Below are 15,544 nucleotides of genomic sequence, written 5' to 3' on the forward strand. Positions count from 1 at the left end.
GACACCAGTACTACCATTATCAACAATAACTGCTAACATTGTTCATGCTGATACTAACCTACTTACTTGGAGAAAGTTCTCCCTTCCTCCAAGATTGCCTGGTAGAGCTCCACCTAGCTCTAGTCTCTGCTTGCAGGAAGGGCAGGCCCTCTTCTCTCTTAACTCATCTCACACATCTCACATGGAGCCACATCCTTCCGGTTGACACCCTACACCCTCCTTCTTCATGTCTTCTCCAAGCATAATTCTAAGTAGGGGTCTTTGGGAAACGCTGGGTAACTCACAAAGCTTATCTGGGATGAAGAAGTAGAAGAATCTGGAGGGAGAAAGGTCTGAGAGCAGGAAGGACTTTCCAACATTTAACCAAAGTGACACCACTACCACCACCATACTACCATCACCTTCAACTGCCTGGTTTCCGGAGGTGGAACAATGATTTTACAGCTTTCTGTGACATGGGTCTGTTGCTGGAGGTAAAGTTGTGGGTGAAGTGACATTTCCTGTCCCTGGGGGCCGGAGTAGGAGGAGAGACAAGTTGCTGAGTGTGTAAATCTTTCCAGAGCACATACACCCTGCCCCGGGGTCCTTCTTAGCCTGCCCCATGGAGTTTCCCCTGGCCCAGATAAGCCTTCAAGGTAAGCGTGAAGCTCAGAATATGAGCGGGACCCCCTACATCTCTTCCTGAGATCCCACCCACTTCAGGGGTGAGGAATCTACTCTAAGCTAGAGCTGGCAAGGCTGACTGGCAAGACATCCAGGTGCCGAGTCTTAGAAAGAGTCTTAGAAAGAAGAGGTAATGAGAAGGTGAGAGCTGTTGGTAGGTAGAAGCTCCCAAGTCAGGAGAGAGGCCTGGCCTGAAGACCTCTGCCTCACTGTGGCCGAGTCTTTTTTTTTTTGGGGGGGGGGAAGGAGGTGCGGTGGGCAGCCTAATTCCAAGGCTCTCCTTGCTGGCACTCTGTCTCCTGATAACTCCTCTGGTGGTGTCAACCCTCTGGGATGCTTTAGGTTCTTATTCCTCCATCCTGAGAAACCCTCCCCCTCAGCCCTCCTGCCTTTCTCCTGTTGTCCTGATTGCTCCTCTTCCCACCAGAGGAAAACCAGTACCACTTTAAGCCTAGAGGTGGGGAGAGGTAGAGAGAGAGAGAGAGAGAGAGCCTTTCTAAGAGGTTCCAGTAACCCTCTTTATGCTAACAGGAAGTCATGAAGCCCCCTCCTCAACTTTCAGCATCTTCCAGCCCATGGGTTTGACACACAGAAGCTGCCAGGGCCTGAGCTCACCCCCTGAGCCCAGACAGCACACCCCAGCCAAAGAGGCTCAGCGCAGTCCCAGGACCCCCACTGTCCACACTGAGGTAAGTAGAAATATGAAGGGCGGAGTACAGCTCCCTCTTGCACTCCCAAGCCTCCCATGGGTAAGGATGCGCACAGGGACCCAGGTCACAAAAACAGAAAGCAGGGGTGTTCATGACACCGAGGAGGGGAGAGATGGCAGTGTCTCCTCCCCCTGCTAGGATGCCTACTGTGATCCAGGGAGCTGAAGCTGAATCCCTAGGTGAGCAGGGCCCAGTGTACTGAGTCCCAGAAGGGTGCCCATGTATGTCAATGCCGCTGTCTATCCAGTGTATTCCAGGCCTCATCTCAGCCGGTCACCCACCTAAGTATCCAGAACCTTCCCTATAACCAGTTCGGACAACCTGCCACAAGGGAAGCCTTTGTCATGTGGTCTGTGGGTGGCTTCCTGCTCCATTCTTGCCTCGCCTCCCTCTTGCTAGGGAATGACTTTCTGCACATCTGGAAATCCTTGATCCTTGTCACCTCCCCATTCCCCCCTTCTCCCCCAGCCCAACCTCTTCCACTTAGCAGCTCATTGCTCCTGCCTTAAAGGCCCTCATGGCCCAGAGAACGGTGAGAGGAGAGTCTCTGGAAAACAACCAGCTGGAGCTGAAGAAGAGATTTAAGTTAGTGACTTTGAAAAGACTTTTCTGGGTCATTCTACCCTAAAATAGGCCCAGGGGTTAGCCATGGGGGTAAGAAAGTAGCAGCTGGCTCAGTCAGAAGAAGCCCACTGATGATGGCTGCTTCTACCACCTTGACCTCTCTCTCCTCTGCCCAGGCCCCAGGGGCTGCGTCCATCCTAGGGGATGCTGGGAAGCCTGAAGAAGTACATGGGGCAGAAAGCAGCTGGTCTCTGCAGGCGGAGACCCGAGCTTGGTTCCAACAGACCCAGGCCCCCGGGTTCCTGCAGCACGGGGCAGCTCCAGCCTGGTTCCATGGCTTCATCACTCGGAGGTGAGCCACAGAGGAGGATACAGGCCACAGAATGCAGGAGCAGGTGGCACAGGTCTGCAGCCAGGCAGGAATCTGTCTCCACTAGCACTCCAGTTCCCCAGGCCTGTCAGAAGAGAGCACCAGCAAGGGTCCACCTCAGCTCTATCTGTGCCTCAGTGTCCCTCTCTAAGCTCCCTTACCCTACTGCCTCAGGCCTCTAGAGCTTAGGCTCTGCCTCTCTTTCTCTCCTTGTCTAACTCCAGTTTGTGGGTGTGGATGTGTGTATACTTACAGCTTTTTGGTTAGTAATTGGAAACCAGAGTCTCATGGACTTTCCTGCCCTGGCTGGATCTGACATCCTCAGATCTCAGCCTCCTGAGTAGCTGGGATTACATGAATGAGCCACCACCAGCAGCATCTTCTTCCATCTCTCTCCAGCCCACTTCTCTTTTACTTCATCCTTTCCCATCCTCCCTCCTCCTCCATTTCTCAGCCCTACCTCTCATCTCCTTCCTCAGCTCTCAGTTTATTTGTGACTTCAGAAATCTAGAAGCCTGCCGGGTGCCGGTGACTCACACCCTTAATCCTAGCTACTCAGGAGGCTGAGATCTGAGGATCGTGGCTCAAAGCCAGCCCGGGCAGGAAAGTCCGTGAAACTCTGATCTCCAATAAACCACCAGAAAACTGGAAGTGGCGCTGTAGCTCAAGTGGTAGAGCTGAAGAGCTGAGGGATAGTGCTCAGGCCCAGAGTTCAAGCCCCACGATCGACCAAAAAATAAATAAATAAATCTAGAAGCCTGTGGCTGTAGGCACAATCTCTCCAGGCTGTCCAGCCAGGATGAGGTTGCACAAAGATGCAGGCCTGGAGGTGTGCCAAGTGGGACTTCCAGCTCCTGTCCACATCTAGGCCTAGAAGTGGGAAAGCAACACTACTCTCTCCATCTCCAAGTAGCCGTCTGCGTGTCCGCTTGGAGGTGGGGACGCCTAATGAGGGCCAGGAAGGCAGAAGCAGGAGGCTAGAAGAGCCAGAGCAGGATCCCACCATTTCTCTCCATCACCAACAGGGAGGCGGAGAGGCTGCTGGAGTCCCAGCCTCAAGGATGCTACTTGGTGCGGTTCAGCGAGAGTGCTGTGACCTTCGTGCTGACCTACAGGTGAGGGCCGAGGGGTGTGGCTTCTGGCTGCTGGAGGGGCGGGGCTCCCAGGAGGAGTGGGGAAGTCTCTGCAGCTTGGGAGACCCTGGCACGGGGTAGGTAGGGTCGTGCCTTGAACTGCTGGCCTTGGCCTGGGAGAAGGGATAAGTATCTGATCCCAAATGGTGCCCTTTAGGAGCCAGACTTGTTGCCGCCACTTTCTGCTGGCCCAGCTCCGGGATGGGCGCCACGTGGTGCTGGGCGAGGACAGTGCCCATGCGCGGCTGCAGGACCTGTTGCTTCACTATACAACGCGCCCGCTCATCCCCTATGGGGAGACACTTACCCAGCCCCTCGCTCGCCAGGTACACCCACGCCCCCCCCCACCCACCCTGACCTAAAACCTCAGGTTCTGAGGCCCACTCAGACCCCTGCTTGGAGCATATGCCCAAGATGACCCAGTGACATCTCCCATGCCCACTACTTTTCCAGAAAGGTAGTGTTGGAGGAGGAACTCAGCCCAAACTCATAGCCTGCAGGCCAGGAAGAGGCCTGACACACAGTCATATTTCAAAAGTAGGCACTATTTACTGAGCACCTGAGACCCAGAACGACTGGGACCCAGGCCTTGGGACCTATGGACCTTTGCAATAACTAGGACAATCAAGTAATGGACAATATGATGCCAAGGGAACAGAGTGCGATTTATCCTAGCAAGAAGCCTTGTCAGGGAGGGCTTCCATGAACAAGTTCAAGAAGGTTTCTTTGTTTTGTGCCTATACTGAGGGCTTAAATTTAGGGTCTCATGCGTTGCTTGAATTTTTCACTCAAGGCTGGCACTCTTCCACTTGAGCATACCTCCACTTCTGATTTCTTTGCTGGTTCCCTGGAGAAAAGAGTCTCTTGGATTTGTTTACACAAGCTGGCTTTGAACCAGAATCCTCAGATCTCAGTCTCCTGAGTAGCTAGGATGACAGGTGTGAGCCACCAGTGCCTGGCTAAATTTAGGTAGTTCTCTGAAGGGCTACTTTGCATGGTTCTTACAAGTGAGAAAGTAACAGTGAACAAGATTACCCAAAATATTCCAACCTTCATGAGGTTTTCATTCTAATAGGAGGCAGACATAAAGTAATACAGACAACAAACCAATAATGTGTAGTATATAATAATAATAATAATAAGGAGGGTTCTAAGAGAAAACAGTGATGGGGAGTGATAGAGTAGTTTGCAACATGAAGAGCAGACACCTATGGCTCATCCGTAAACCTAGCTACTCAGGAGGCTGAGGTCTAAGGACTGAAGTTCAAAACCAGCCTATAAAAATAAACAATCCCTATTGTGATCTTTTTGAAGTTAAAGACTTTTAAAACCTTGTTGTTTTTATTGTTGTTGTTGTTGTTTTAAACAACCGTAGACACAAATGAGAGACTAGTCTGGTCACCGCGTTCTAGATGAAATTAAATTCAACACTAAAGATCGCCTGTGACCAGAGTTTGCTCTCTCCTTTATCCTCTGGCCTCCTTGCCTTCTCCATCACCTTTTCCTCACTCAGAGAACCCAGTCCAGGCCAAATCTATGTCTTCACTTTGCTCTTTCCCATCCTCTTGGACCAAATTGCTTTGTCTTCAGGAAGCCACCTGCCCCCCTCAACCCCTACACCCCATCTCTCAGGCCTCCTCTTTCCTAAGCAGACTCCTGACCCGGCTGGACTTTCCCTAAGGAATGAAGAATCAAATTCTGGAAGCAAAAGCCAGGACCCCATTCCCAAGCACAACCCACTCATCAAACAGGAGCAGGTCCCCGCCTTAGAGCACAAAACAGGAAGCCTGGAGCCAAAGGAGGTACTGTGTTGAACTAGAGGACTTGAGGGAGGGAACCGGGACTGAGGAGTGGAAGGGGGATAGCTACAAAAAAAGTGGGGAGAATCCAGCAAGGGAGGAGTGATGCCAGCAAGGCAGAGGCGAGGCCTAGGTGATGGAGGGGTAGGCTTTGGCCTTGGCTCCATTGCTCTCACTGACATTCTTCTTTCCTTCCCATCTAACCTTTCCAGCCACCCAGACCCAAGCCTCCCATTCCTGCCAAACCTCAGCTGCCCCCCGAAGTCTATGCAAGCCCCAAGCCGCGACCCTACCCAGCCTTACCCCCTAAGCCCACCAACCCTATTTACCATGAGCCTGATGAACCCATAGCTTTCTATGCCATGGGGCGGGGAAGCCCTGGAGAAGCCCCCAGCAACATCTATGCTGAGGTGGAAGGACCACCTGAGACTGTGTCCATCAAGCACCCTGTTCTCCGGAAGTGCCAGTCCAGGCCTGTCCCAGGCATCCAGGTAACATAGGGGTTCAGGGAAAGGTGAGTCAAGAAGGACTTCCTGAAAGCTACAGCGGGGTGGGCAGAGAAATGTGCAGATAGGATGCTAGGTGAAGATGAAGGTTAGAGTCTGAGGTGATCTGGAAGGGATGCCAGCAACTTTTCTCCAGATCCAGAGATTGAGCCCTCTCCTCTCCCTGGATCCAGGCCTCCTCCTCACCCCTCTCCCACACTAGCTTCTCAGAGAAAATGGAGACCAGAGTGGGAGTCTCCATGTGGGCCTCTAGCTCCCTCCACCTTGGCCCTGCCATCCTAGAGAAGAAAAGTACTTGGGCTTCTGTGTGTTACCTCAGATGGGGTGAGGACCAGGTCACCCACACTCCTATCTCCTTCTGCACACTTATCTCTCTCTTATCCCCTAAATGGCCATGTTTAGATACACGTTTAGGGTGTGGTATTGTCATGAAAGGTGTTATATTCACTTACCACACCCTCTCTCTGCCTCTCAACCCCCACCCCCAGGCCCTGCCCCACTTTATCTACCTGCTGAGACTCCAGGGTCCCCCCAGTCCACATCTCCATCCAAACCTCTCCAGGCTAGACAGCTCCTCCAGGGTCCTACATCCACTTACACCCCACACAGTCAACACCACACTCACCCTTGCTCACCTAAACTTCTCCCTCTAAGGCACCCAGGTAGCCAAGCTCAAATCATAGGGCTTCTTCAACATCTCTCCCCTCATCCCTCTCACTCCCCAGACATCTCTAACTTCTGCTGGATCTCTTCCTAAATTCCTCACTCCCACAAGATCCAGCCTCCCTCAGGACTTTTCCAAGAACTTCATTTGTATGTGGGGGGGGGGGGAGGTTAGGCACTGGGGCTTGAACTCAGATCCTTGAGTCCTTGCTTGGCTTTGTCACTCAAAGATGGCACTTCACCACTTGAGCCACAGCTCTGTTTCTGTATTTTTTACTGGCTAGTTAGAGATAGAGTCTCATAGGCTTTTCTCCCCGGGCTGATTTCAAACGTCAATCTTCAGATATCAGCCTCCGAGTAACTAGGGCTATGTGAGCCCCTATTGGCTGGCAGAGCCTCTTAGCATCAGTCTGGTCCACTCTGCCCCAAAAAAACTAGAATGGCCTTTCTGAAAAGCTGCCTGATCACTTAGGCCCTCCACATTTTGGTGAAGGAGGATGCTACCTCCACTACAGAAACTATTCACATTTTTCCAAACTCACCAAGTGGCTTCAAGCCTCCTGGGCTTGCACCCATCAATCTCTCTGCTTCTTGCCACTTCTTGAAGGCTCATCCTCCTGCTGCCCTGCAACCTTCTAATCATCCTTTCAGACATGTTTGCCTTTCTCCTCTGGAAGAACTTCCCCCACCTGACCTGATCTGCTTACAGACACCTGTTTTACTGCTTGCTGATCACCTGAGGCACCCATTTTTCCCATCTCCTTCCAGCTCCCCATTTCCCTAGCATGAGTTTGTTAGGGCAGAACTGAGACTTACTCAACTGTTTTCAAAGCACACATAGACAAGAACTTAGGAAATAGTCATTGAATGAATTCTCATTCAACCCTTTCTCAAGGGTTTTATGCTCCCTCTTATGCTTATGCTTTCTCTTCTCTCTTGAGATGGCAGATGGGTCTAAGAGAGTAGGAGTGTGACCTAGGACTGTTCTTCTCTCTGCAGAATCCAGGTGGCCCACAGCTGCATTCTGAGAACTCTGTTTCTGGACAAAGCCCTCTCTTGCCCCAGCAGCCCCCACTCCCATATAGGCACACCCTTCCCCACAGTCTTTCTAGACAGATGCTGCAGGACAGAGGACAGATGTGACTCTCCCTTGGACCTCCTTCTTCAGTAAGTGGAAAGTCTGAGCTTGAAACATCAGGTCCACAGACCTAGGTGCCCTTCTGTGGATGAAACAAGCACAGGTGATCAAAGCTGGGAAGGACCTCAGCCCTCATCAATTGCAAGAATGGCAAAGAGATGTCATCTTGCATGCCAACTCTAATCCATTGGTTGTGGCTGCCTAGAGGGTTGCATTGGAAAGGATGTTAAGGTCACATCTGAACTCAGCAGAAAAGAGCATCATGATTGATTAGTGATGTCTGCTGTGGATGTAGAAGTGAGAAGGAGCACTAGTTCATTTGCTCTTGCTGATCAAGGTCAATTCCCTCTCTGTGCAGATAATAAAACCAGAGAGGGATAGTGACTTAGCCAAGGTCAAAGACTTACTGCATATGCTCTAACTCTTCTCCACAGGATGTGACAGAGATTTCCTCAGATAGAAAGCCTGGCTGCTTTCCACATGGGGCCTGGGTGCTAGCTCCTCTCCTTTGGATACTAGTGTAGCCCTGAATATTGAAAGGTCTGGCTTCCACCAAGAAGCCTGAAGGCTGGAAAAACAAACGTGCAGTCTGCCTCATCTTAATAACACATGCTCCCTCCTGAGAATCCCCAGGAATCAAAGGGTTAGGTGCTTGCTGATCCTCTGAGATGGTAAGAATTATGCTAGAGGGCCCTGCTGGCTCTCACCGCCCTGGTTTCTCCTCCTGGAGTCTAATTTCCTTGGCCTTCTGATTCTGAGTCTGGGCCCTGGTCCAATGCTGCTGTTGTCTGAGGAATGGTTTGGTGAGAACAGATGTTAGAACTTGTTTTGTTGATTGTCTGGCTAATAAATCATCACCAACAACCTCCCCTCCACAGGGATCCAGGTCATTGAGGCTCCTTTTGTCTGACTGTTTCTCTCTGACTTCCTCTGACACTGTGGTTCAGAGGTTCAGAGGGGTGAGAACAGAGGTTCAAAGGGGTGAGAACAGGGGATTCTGGGGGCTGGAAGACACCTGATCGAGGGTTATGCATGTGTTAGCCTAGGGCTGAGAGATACCAAGACAATACCAAGAGATACCAAGGGCCCTGTTTGAAAGCATTCCGTTTCTAACTGGGGTGGGCTGAGTGGACAGTCAAGGCAGAGAAGTGGCTGCATCACTTGGATGTACCTGAAAAGAGACACAAGGGGCAAATGGTTCAGGGGCAGCCCCTTCACCTCCTCTCCTTCACCTCCTCTCCACCCTCTCTGTCCAGCACAAGACCGGGGAGGAAGAAAGTGCCTTTGAGCATGGGACCTCATCTTCCTACCCTCTTGGACTTTTAGGTCCTTTGCTCACTTAGGACCTCATTCGGTCCCCTGCTCCTCTTGTTCTGTTTCTTCTCTACCCAGACCCATTCAGGACCAGTGTCCTGCCCGACTTGGGTTTCAACCACTGGAGGAATCTGCCCTGAGTCTTGCCTCAGACTGGAGTCTTTGGAGGTCTGGTCTTCCAGGCTCAGAGCAGAGCTGGCAGGGAAAGGCTTGGGTAAAGTCATTCATGCAACAGTTTAGTTAAGGCAATCCATGCCTGTCTGTCTGCTTCCACAAGATGCTCTCTACCTGAAGCACAGGGTCCGTCTGGCAGATTCTTGCCTCCAACTGCCTTCTGGAGGCCTGGGCATTGCCATTATCACACCACCTCCAGCCGGGCCCTGTGGCTGTGCCAGCTCCAATGACTAGCCATTCCCCTCCTTTCCACTCCAATGCTGATCAGCTTAAGGAGAAATACGATGCTGAATCAACAGACATGGGGTTATACTTCCTTTGTCTATAGGTCTAAACCCCTCCTGAGCAAGAGGAGAGGATGGCAGCAAGGAGCAGATGGCTCTGCTGAGTCAGGAAAGCTAAAAGCATAATGAAGTCTCAAGATGAGACTCTGGAGTTTTTTCAAGGTGGACTCCTTGTGGTGGTGGAAGGATACACTGTGGTTTGTTATATAGCAAGGGATGGGATCAGGTGAGAAACCAAAGGACTCCTCCAGACTTCCAGATAAAACAGACTGGCCAGGTATGGAGAGGGGCAGAGATATTTTCCTTTTTTTCTTTTAGTTGTGGGGCTTGAACTCGGCCTGGGCGCTGTCCCTGAGATCTTCAGCTCAAGGCTAACACTGTACCACTTGAGCTACAGCACCACTTCTGGTTTTCTGGTGGTTAATTTGGAGATCAGTCTCACGGACTTTCCTGCCTGGGCTGGCTTTGAACTGTGATCCTCAGATCTCAGCCTCCTGAGTAGCTAGGATTATAGGTGTGAGCCACCAGTGCCTGGCTTGAGATGTTTTTACTACAGGGCAGGGTGGGGTCTAGGACTCTATACCATCCTTTTTTTCTATGAGGTGACAGGATTCAGGGAACGTGATCACGGGACCTGGATTACCATATTGGCAGTGTGCTGTAGCCTTTAGCAGCCCTTTTCTGTGCTCGGGTCCCCACATTCTTTATAAATCAGAGCTCATATTTTATTTGCATACTAGTTTCCTTAACAGACTATCCTAACTACAGGCCTGCTGGGGCCAAAAGGAACTTCGGATACCCATCAGAACCAGTTTTTTTCCAGGAAGTGGGGGGGGAAGGGGGGGTCATGGGGTTTGAACTCAGGGCTGTGTCCCTGTAATTTTGCTCAAGGCTAACACTCTACCACTTGGTGCCACAGCTTTCCTTTCAGCTTGGGAGTGGTTAATTGGAGATCAGAGTGTCACAGACTTTCCTGCCTGGGCTGGTTTCTAACTGCAATTCTCAGATCTCAGCTTCCTGAGTAACTCGGATTACAGGCATGAGCCACCAGTGCCCAGCTTCATAACTAATTTTTTGTTTATCTAAAGAGGAAACAGATCTAGGGAGGATAGCTGGAAGCAGTCAGGGCCAGGGCCCAGGTGCTGTGATCCCAATCCAGTGTTTTGATAGCAAGAGATTCCTGGTAGACCAAAGTATAAGGTCCCAGGCCTGCCTGAAGTCCAAGGCAGTAAGTTGTGGTATAGTTCAGTGGTAGTGTTGGCCTAGGATGAATAGGACCAAGGTTCTATCTCTAGCACTGAAAGGGGGAGGGAGGGAAAAAATCAAGGTGGCAAACAACAACTAGAAGGAATCCACCCAACCCTGACTTCACTACCAAGCTGAGGCCTGGGGCTGCAGTGAAACTTTAGGATGGAGTGGTTGAGTAACTTGAGCAGAATGGAGCTGGGCAATTATATTAAGACTTTCCCTCCTCTGAAGACAGATTCCTCATGCCTGGAGAAAGTATTCTCAGCTGACTCAGTCTTCCCATGGTCAACCTCCCTCATCCTTCCTCCCTCCTCAAGCAGTGCCTCTCTGGCTCAGTCTAGTCTGCAGGATGGTCTCTCACCCCAGACTACATCCCCTCAAAATGGAAGGCTTTGCCATGAGCTGCAAGCATTGCTCCTACCACTCTCAGTCTAGCTCTTCCCCCAGGCTTGGCTCCTTGGGCATTATGGCTCTCCACATCTTTTTCCTACTCCTGCCCTTTTCATTCCATTGGCTTCTCCAGCTAATAGGAGACAGTCCCAAGGCCACCTGCAGACTGCACATGATGGCCCACACCTATAAAGCTAGCTACTCAAAAGAGATAAGGAGGGGTTGGGGAGGTGGCTCAGTGGTAGAGCGCTTGCCTTGCATGCTTGAGTCCCTGCGTTCCATTCCTCAGCACCACATAAGCAGAAAAAGCTGCAAGTGGTGCTGTGGCTCAAGTGGTAGAGCACTAATCTTGAGCTGAAGAGCTGAGGGACAGCACCCAGGCCCAGAGTTCAGGCCCCATGACTGATAAAGAGAGAGACAGAGACAAAGATAGAGATAGAATCAGAGACAGAAACAGAGACAGAGAGAGGGGGACTTCAGAGTACCTACCTAGCAAGTGTAAGGACCTAAGTTCAGACCCTAGTACCCTAAAAGTCACCTGAGATTAGTGTCTGGGGTGGGGGAGGGGCGGGGAGTGGAAAGCTGTAACTCCCAAACCTCATCTGTCCTTATTCTGCCAGTTGTCAACCTTAGACTACCCCTGAAAACAAGCTGACCATGGGTGGATAGAAAGGAAAGATAAACAGCAAACAACTAGAGCATTCCAGCATCCTCGCCACTGTTCCCCAGCCAGAGCCTAGGCTTGCCCCTCAATAGATTGTGTGTGCACACACGTGCTGATACTGGGCTTGAATAGAGTCTGGGCGCTCTCCCTTACCTCTTTCTACTCAAGGCTGGCACTTGAGCGGCACCAACACCTCCAGTCCCAGCAGAGTATTATGGATTTGTCTGTCCGGGCTGGCTTCAAGCCGTGATCTTCTGACTAACTACAATTACAGGTGTTCTGTCACCAACACCCAGCAGACTGAGGCTTCTTGGGCAGCAAGTCCAGCACCACAGTTGGGTGACAAGATGGCTGAACCTTCCCCAGGGGCCGTGCCATTGGGAAGACATGAAACTCTCTCATTATGACACTTTCCCACTTGGTTTGGTTTATAATGATGACTGCTACCATGCCAGTTTTAGACAAGTATTTTTTTTTAGCGGGGAGGGCGGTTATGGGTCTTGAACTCTGGGCCTGGGCTGTGCCTGAGCTTCTTTTGCTCAAGGCTAGTGCTCTACCACTTGAGACACAGCACCACTTCTGGCCTTTTCTGTGTTGGTGGTAATGAGGAATCAAACCTAGGGCTTCATACATGCTAGGCAAGCACTCTACCACTAAGTCACATTCCCAGTCCCAAAATGTTATCTCTGATAAGACTAAAAAGTGATTCCTTATAAAAGCGAGGCCTAATGGGCTGGGAAGGTGGCTCAGTGGTAGATCACTTGCCTTGCATGCTTGAGGCCCTGGGTTCGATTCCTCAGCACCACATAAGCAAAAAGAAAAAAGCTGGAAGTGGCACTGTGGTTCAAGTGGTAGAGCACTAGCCTTGAGCTGAAGAGCTAAGGGACAGCACCCAGGCCCAGAGTTCAGGCCCCACAACTGGACCCAAAAATAAATAAATAAATAAAATAAAAATGTGGCCTAAGACTACTTGAGAACTGAAGGTGGCATGCAAGAGGATTCAGAGATATTTATTCCAATTCTACCCATCTTACCCTTCCTGATCACAGTGCTCCTAAAAAGAAAACTTCTAAATGAGAACTACAGGGAGGGTGGGAGCTCACATGGGAAGGGCTGCACCTACCTCACACTGGACCTAAGGAAGCCAGCACTTGGCTCATGGGGATCATGAGTCTTCTGGGTCCTGCTGAACCATCCTGCCATCTAAGACACCCTGTAGGGGCAGACCTCAGCTTTCAGCCCTGGCCTGGGGGGACAGTGGGAATGTGGCCAGAGCTGATGCCCCTTACTAAAGGCTGGCTGGATACTCAGATTTGGACATCCACAGCCTAGCCTGAGTGTCCCCAAGGGATGCAGGAGCCCTGTCTGGCTCCAACACAAAGTAGGTCAGATTTCAGATAAGCGGGTGGTTTTCCTGTAAGTGATGAAACCCTCCAATGTACTTAATGAGAAACAGACTCCATAACTTACCCAGCACACAACCTGAAGCAGCATGGTGGGATGCTTCACTCTGCCTCATCCTTCTTATTCCCAAGTTCTCCCCATACATCTTCAAACTGCCTGTGGCCTTGGCCTCACCTGTTACCAGGATTGCTTGACATTAATTCTCTTCTGTTCCCTGCAGCAGTGGACACACGCATCTGGCACCACCTGCATCTCAGGGCTCTTAGGCAAAAGTTCCTTCAACCCTTTTTCCTACAGGTAACAATAGTGGCTAAGCCCTCCTACATGTTTGCACACCTAGTGACCAACCTTACTCAAACAATGCCCTCGGTGAGGAATCATGCCTTCTGCCCCGTCCCTCTAAGCATCATATTATTCTTCCAATTAATTGGAATCTGCAGACACCAACACCTCCCCTTCCCAACAAAATCTAGGAGTCTAGGAAAATCTGTTTAGCTCCCAAGTTCTATGCTGAGCTTCAAACCAGCCAAGGCCAATGACCTCAATATAAACTAGGTTCACCTTCTGACAGATATTTGGGGCACAGGTATTTGTGCTGCTCTACTTCCCACTGGATGTTATTTTATGTTTAATAAGGCTTTTATGCCATAGAAGCAAACTCCTAACATCCCTCACCCCCATATTTGTGATCACAGGCCCCTCTGAAAATTATCTTGCTAAATGAAACCCCTTTGTACAACAGGAGGGGAGCGGAAGGGAGAGGAAGGGAGGGGAGAGAAAAGGGGAGGAAGGGGGAAAGAGAGAGGGGGAGAAGAAGGAAGAGAGGGGAAGGGAGAAGAGCACAGGAGAGGAGAGGGGGCAGAGAAGAGAGTCAGGTATTCTAGGTTGTGGGGCTTGAACTCTGCCTGGACACTGTCCCTGAGCTTTTCTGCTCAAGGCTAGGACTCTACTATTTTGAGTCACAGCTCCACTTCCAGTTTTCTGGTGGTTAATTGGAGTTAAAGGTCACAAACTTTCCTGTCCAGGATGGCTTTGAACCTCGATCCTCAGATCACAGCCTCCCAAGTACTAGCTAGGATGTGAGTCATCAGTGCCCGGCTGACACTCTTATTTCCAATTAATCACAAAAAGCTAGAAGCAGAGCTGTGGATTAAATGGTAGAGTGCTAGCTAGCCTTAAGTGAAAAAGCTTAGAGACAGTGCCCAGACCCTGAGTTCAGCCCTAGTTCAGCCCTAGGACTGGCATATAAGGAAGGGAAAGGAAAAGGGAAGGAAAGGAATCATACTGCCCTAGACAAAACCATGCATACAACTGGGATCTTCAATGGCCATAGGTCCAGTTGAAATGGTGGACAGAGAAGAAAAAGCCAAACAGTCAAATGAAGGGAACTTCACACATACTAAACACTGAGATCTAGCACAGGGCAGGCAGCATCTGTCAGACAATGTTTTATTTCAACAAACATCCCTGGTTAAAAAAAAAAAAAAGTTGGGGAGAGTTCAACATTTTATCATACCCGCCAGAGAGCAAAACTCCCATCCAAGAACTCAAGAGCCCTTCAGAGGCATCACTCAAGTCTTTGCAAGCTCCGACACAGAAAGGAGCTGAATTTCTAACTGGTTAAGAAAAATCTATCAAATATGTTCCTTCTTGCAGAGGCAAGGGCTGGGTCCACAGGGAAAGAGGTCCTGGGCTTAGAGCAGCTGGGGTCCCAGAGGTGAAGCTGGAGGCCTGGCCAACTGTGCTGGCAGAAGATCTTGGGAGATCAGTTCCAGAGCCCTAAAATCCATATTTGGCTTGGGTCTGACGGCGGCTGAGCTTGTTCTCTGACCAGGTGTTCTTCAGTTCCAGCTCCCTCTCCTTAGCCTGTGGAGGGGGAGGGGAGAGGGTGGGGAAATCACATAGGGTTGGTTTATATTGGGATGGAACCCAGGATCTTATTCATGTTAAGCACCCAGTCTACAATTGAGCTACAGCCCCAATCCTTAACTAGAATTTTGAAAGACTTTTTTTTTTTTGCCAGTCCTGGGGTTTGAACTCAGGTCTAGGCACTGTTCCTAAGCTTCTTTTGCTCAAGGCTAGCACTCTATCACTTGAGCCACACACAGTGCCACTTCCATCCTTTCTGTTTATATGGTACTGAGGAATCAAACCTAGAGCTTCATGCATGCTAGGCAAGTACTCTAGCATTAAGCCATATTTTCTTTTCTTTTCTTTTCTTTTTGGGCGGTTGTGGGGCTTGAACTCTGGGCCTGGGCGCTGTCCCTCAGCTCTTCAGCCCAAGGTGAGCGTTCTACCACTTGAGCTACAGCGCCACTTCTGGTTTTCTGGTGGTTTTATTGGAGATAGGAGTCTCACGGTCTCTCCTGCCTGGGCTGGCTTTGAACCGTGATCCTCAGATCTCAGCTTCCTAAGTAGCTAGGATTACAGGCGTGAGCCACTGGCGCCCAGCTAAGCCATATTTTCTTCTAACATTTTCTTTTTTTTTTTTTTTGGTCAGTTGTGGGGCTTGAACTCTGG

At 50.3% G+C, this 15,544-nt stretch overlaps 2 protein-coding genes across 4 annotated transcripts in view; one reads left to right on the forward strand and one right to left on the reverse strand.

Moving 5' to 3' along the window:
* Positions 1-520: 520 nt before the first annotated feature.
* Positions 521-8,447, forward strand: Sh2d2a (SH2 domain containing 2A). 3 transcript variants are annotated; one of them, XM_013030677.1, is made up of 9 exons: positions 521-635; positions 1,195-1,352; positions 2,114-2,289; positions 3,333-3,422; positions 3,598-3,766; positions 5,093-5,242; positions 5,452-5,730; positions 7,408-7,575; positions 7,981-8,447. In XM_013030677.1, exons 1-8 carry the CDS (start codon positions 602-604, stop codon positions 7,549-7,551), a joined length of 1,200 nt encoding a protein of 399 aa, XP_012886131.1. In that variant the 5' UTR covers positions 521-601; the 3' UTR covers positions 7,552-7,575; positions 7,981-8,447. The 3 variants fall into 3 exon arrangements, with proteins under 3 accessions (XP_012886131.1, XP_012886129.1, XP_012886132.1); XM_013030675.1 differs by having other exon boundaries at positions 7,408-8,447; XM_013030678.1 differs by having other exon boundaries at positions 565-635; positions 1,226-1,352; positions 7,408-8,447.
* Positions 8,448-14,449: 6,002 nt separating this feature from the next.
* Prcc (papillary renal cell carcinoma (translocation-associated)) overlaps positions 14,450-15,544 on the reverse strand; it is a 33,962-nt gene continuing 32,867 nt past the window's right edge. Inside the window, exon 7 of the mRNA XM_013030674.1 lies at positions 14,450-14,890. Within this exon, the coding sequence (XP_012886128.1) occupies positions 14,804-14,890 (87 nt within the window). The 3' untranslated portion in view covers positions 14,450-14,803. The remainder of the gene's footprint in view (positions 14,891-15,544) is intronic.

The sequence above is a fragment of the Dipodomys ordii genome, unplaced genomic scaffold, assembly GCF_000151885.1.
Source record: "Dipodomys ordii isolate 6190 unplaced genomic scaffold, Dord_2.0 Scaffold131, whole genome shotgun sequence".
NCBI lineage: Eukaryota > Metazoa > Chordata > Mammalia > Rodentia > Heteromyidae > Dipodomys > Dipodomys ordii.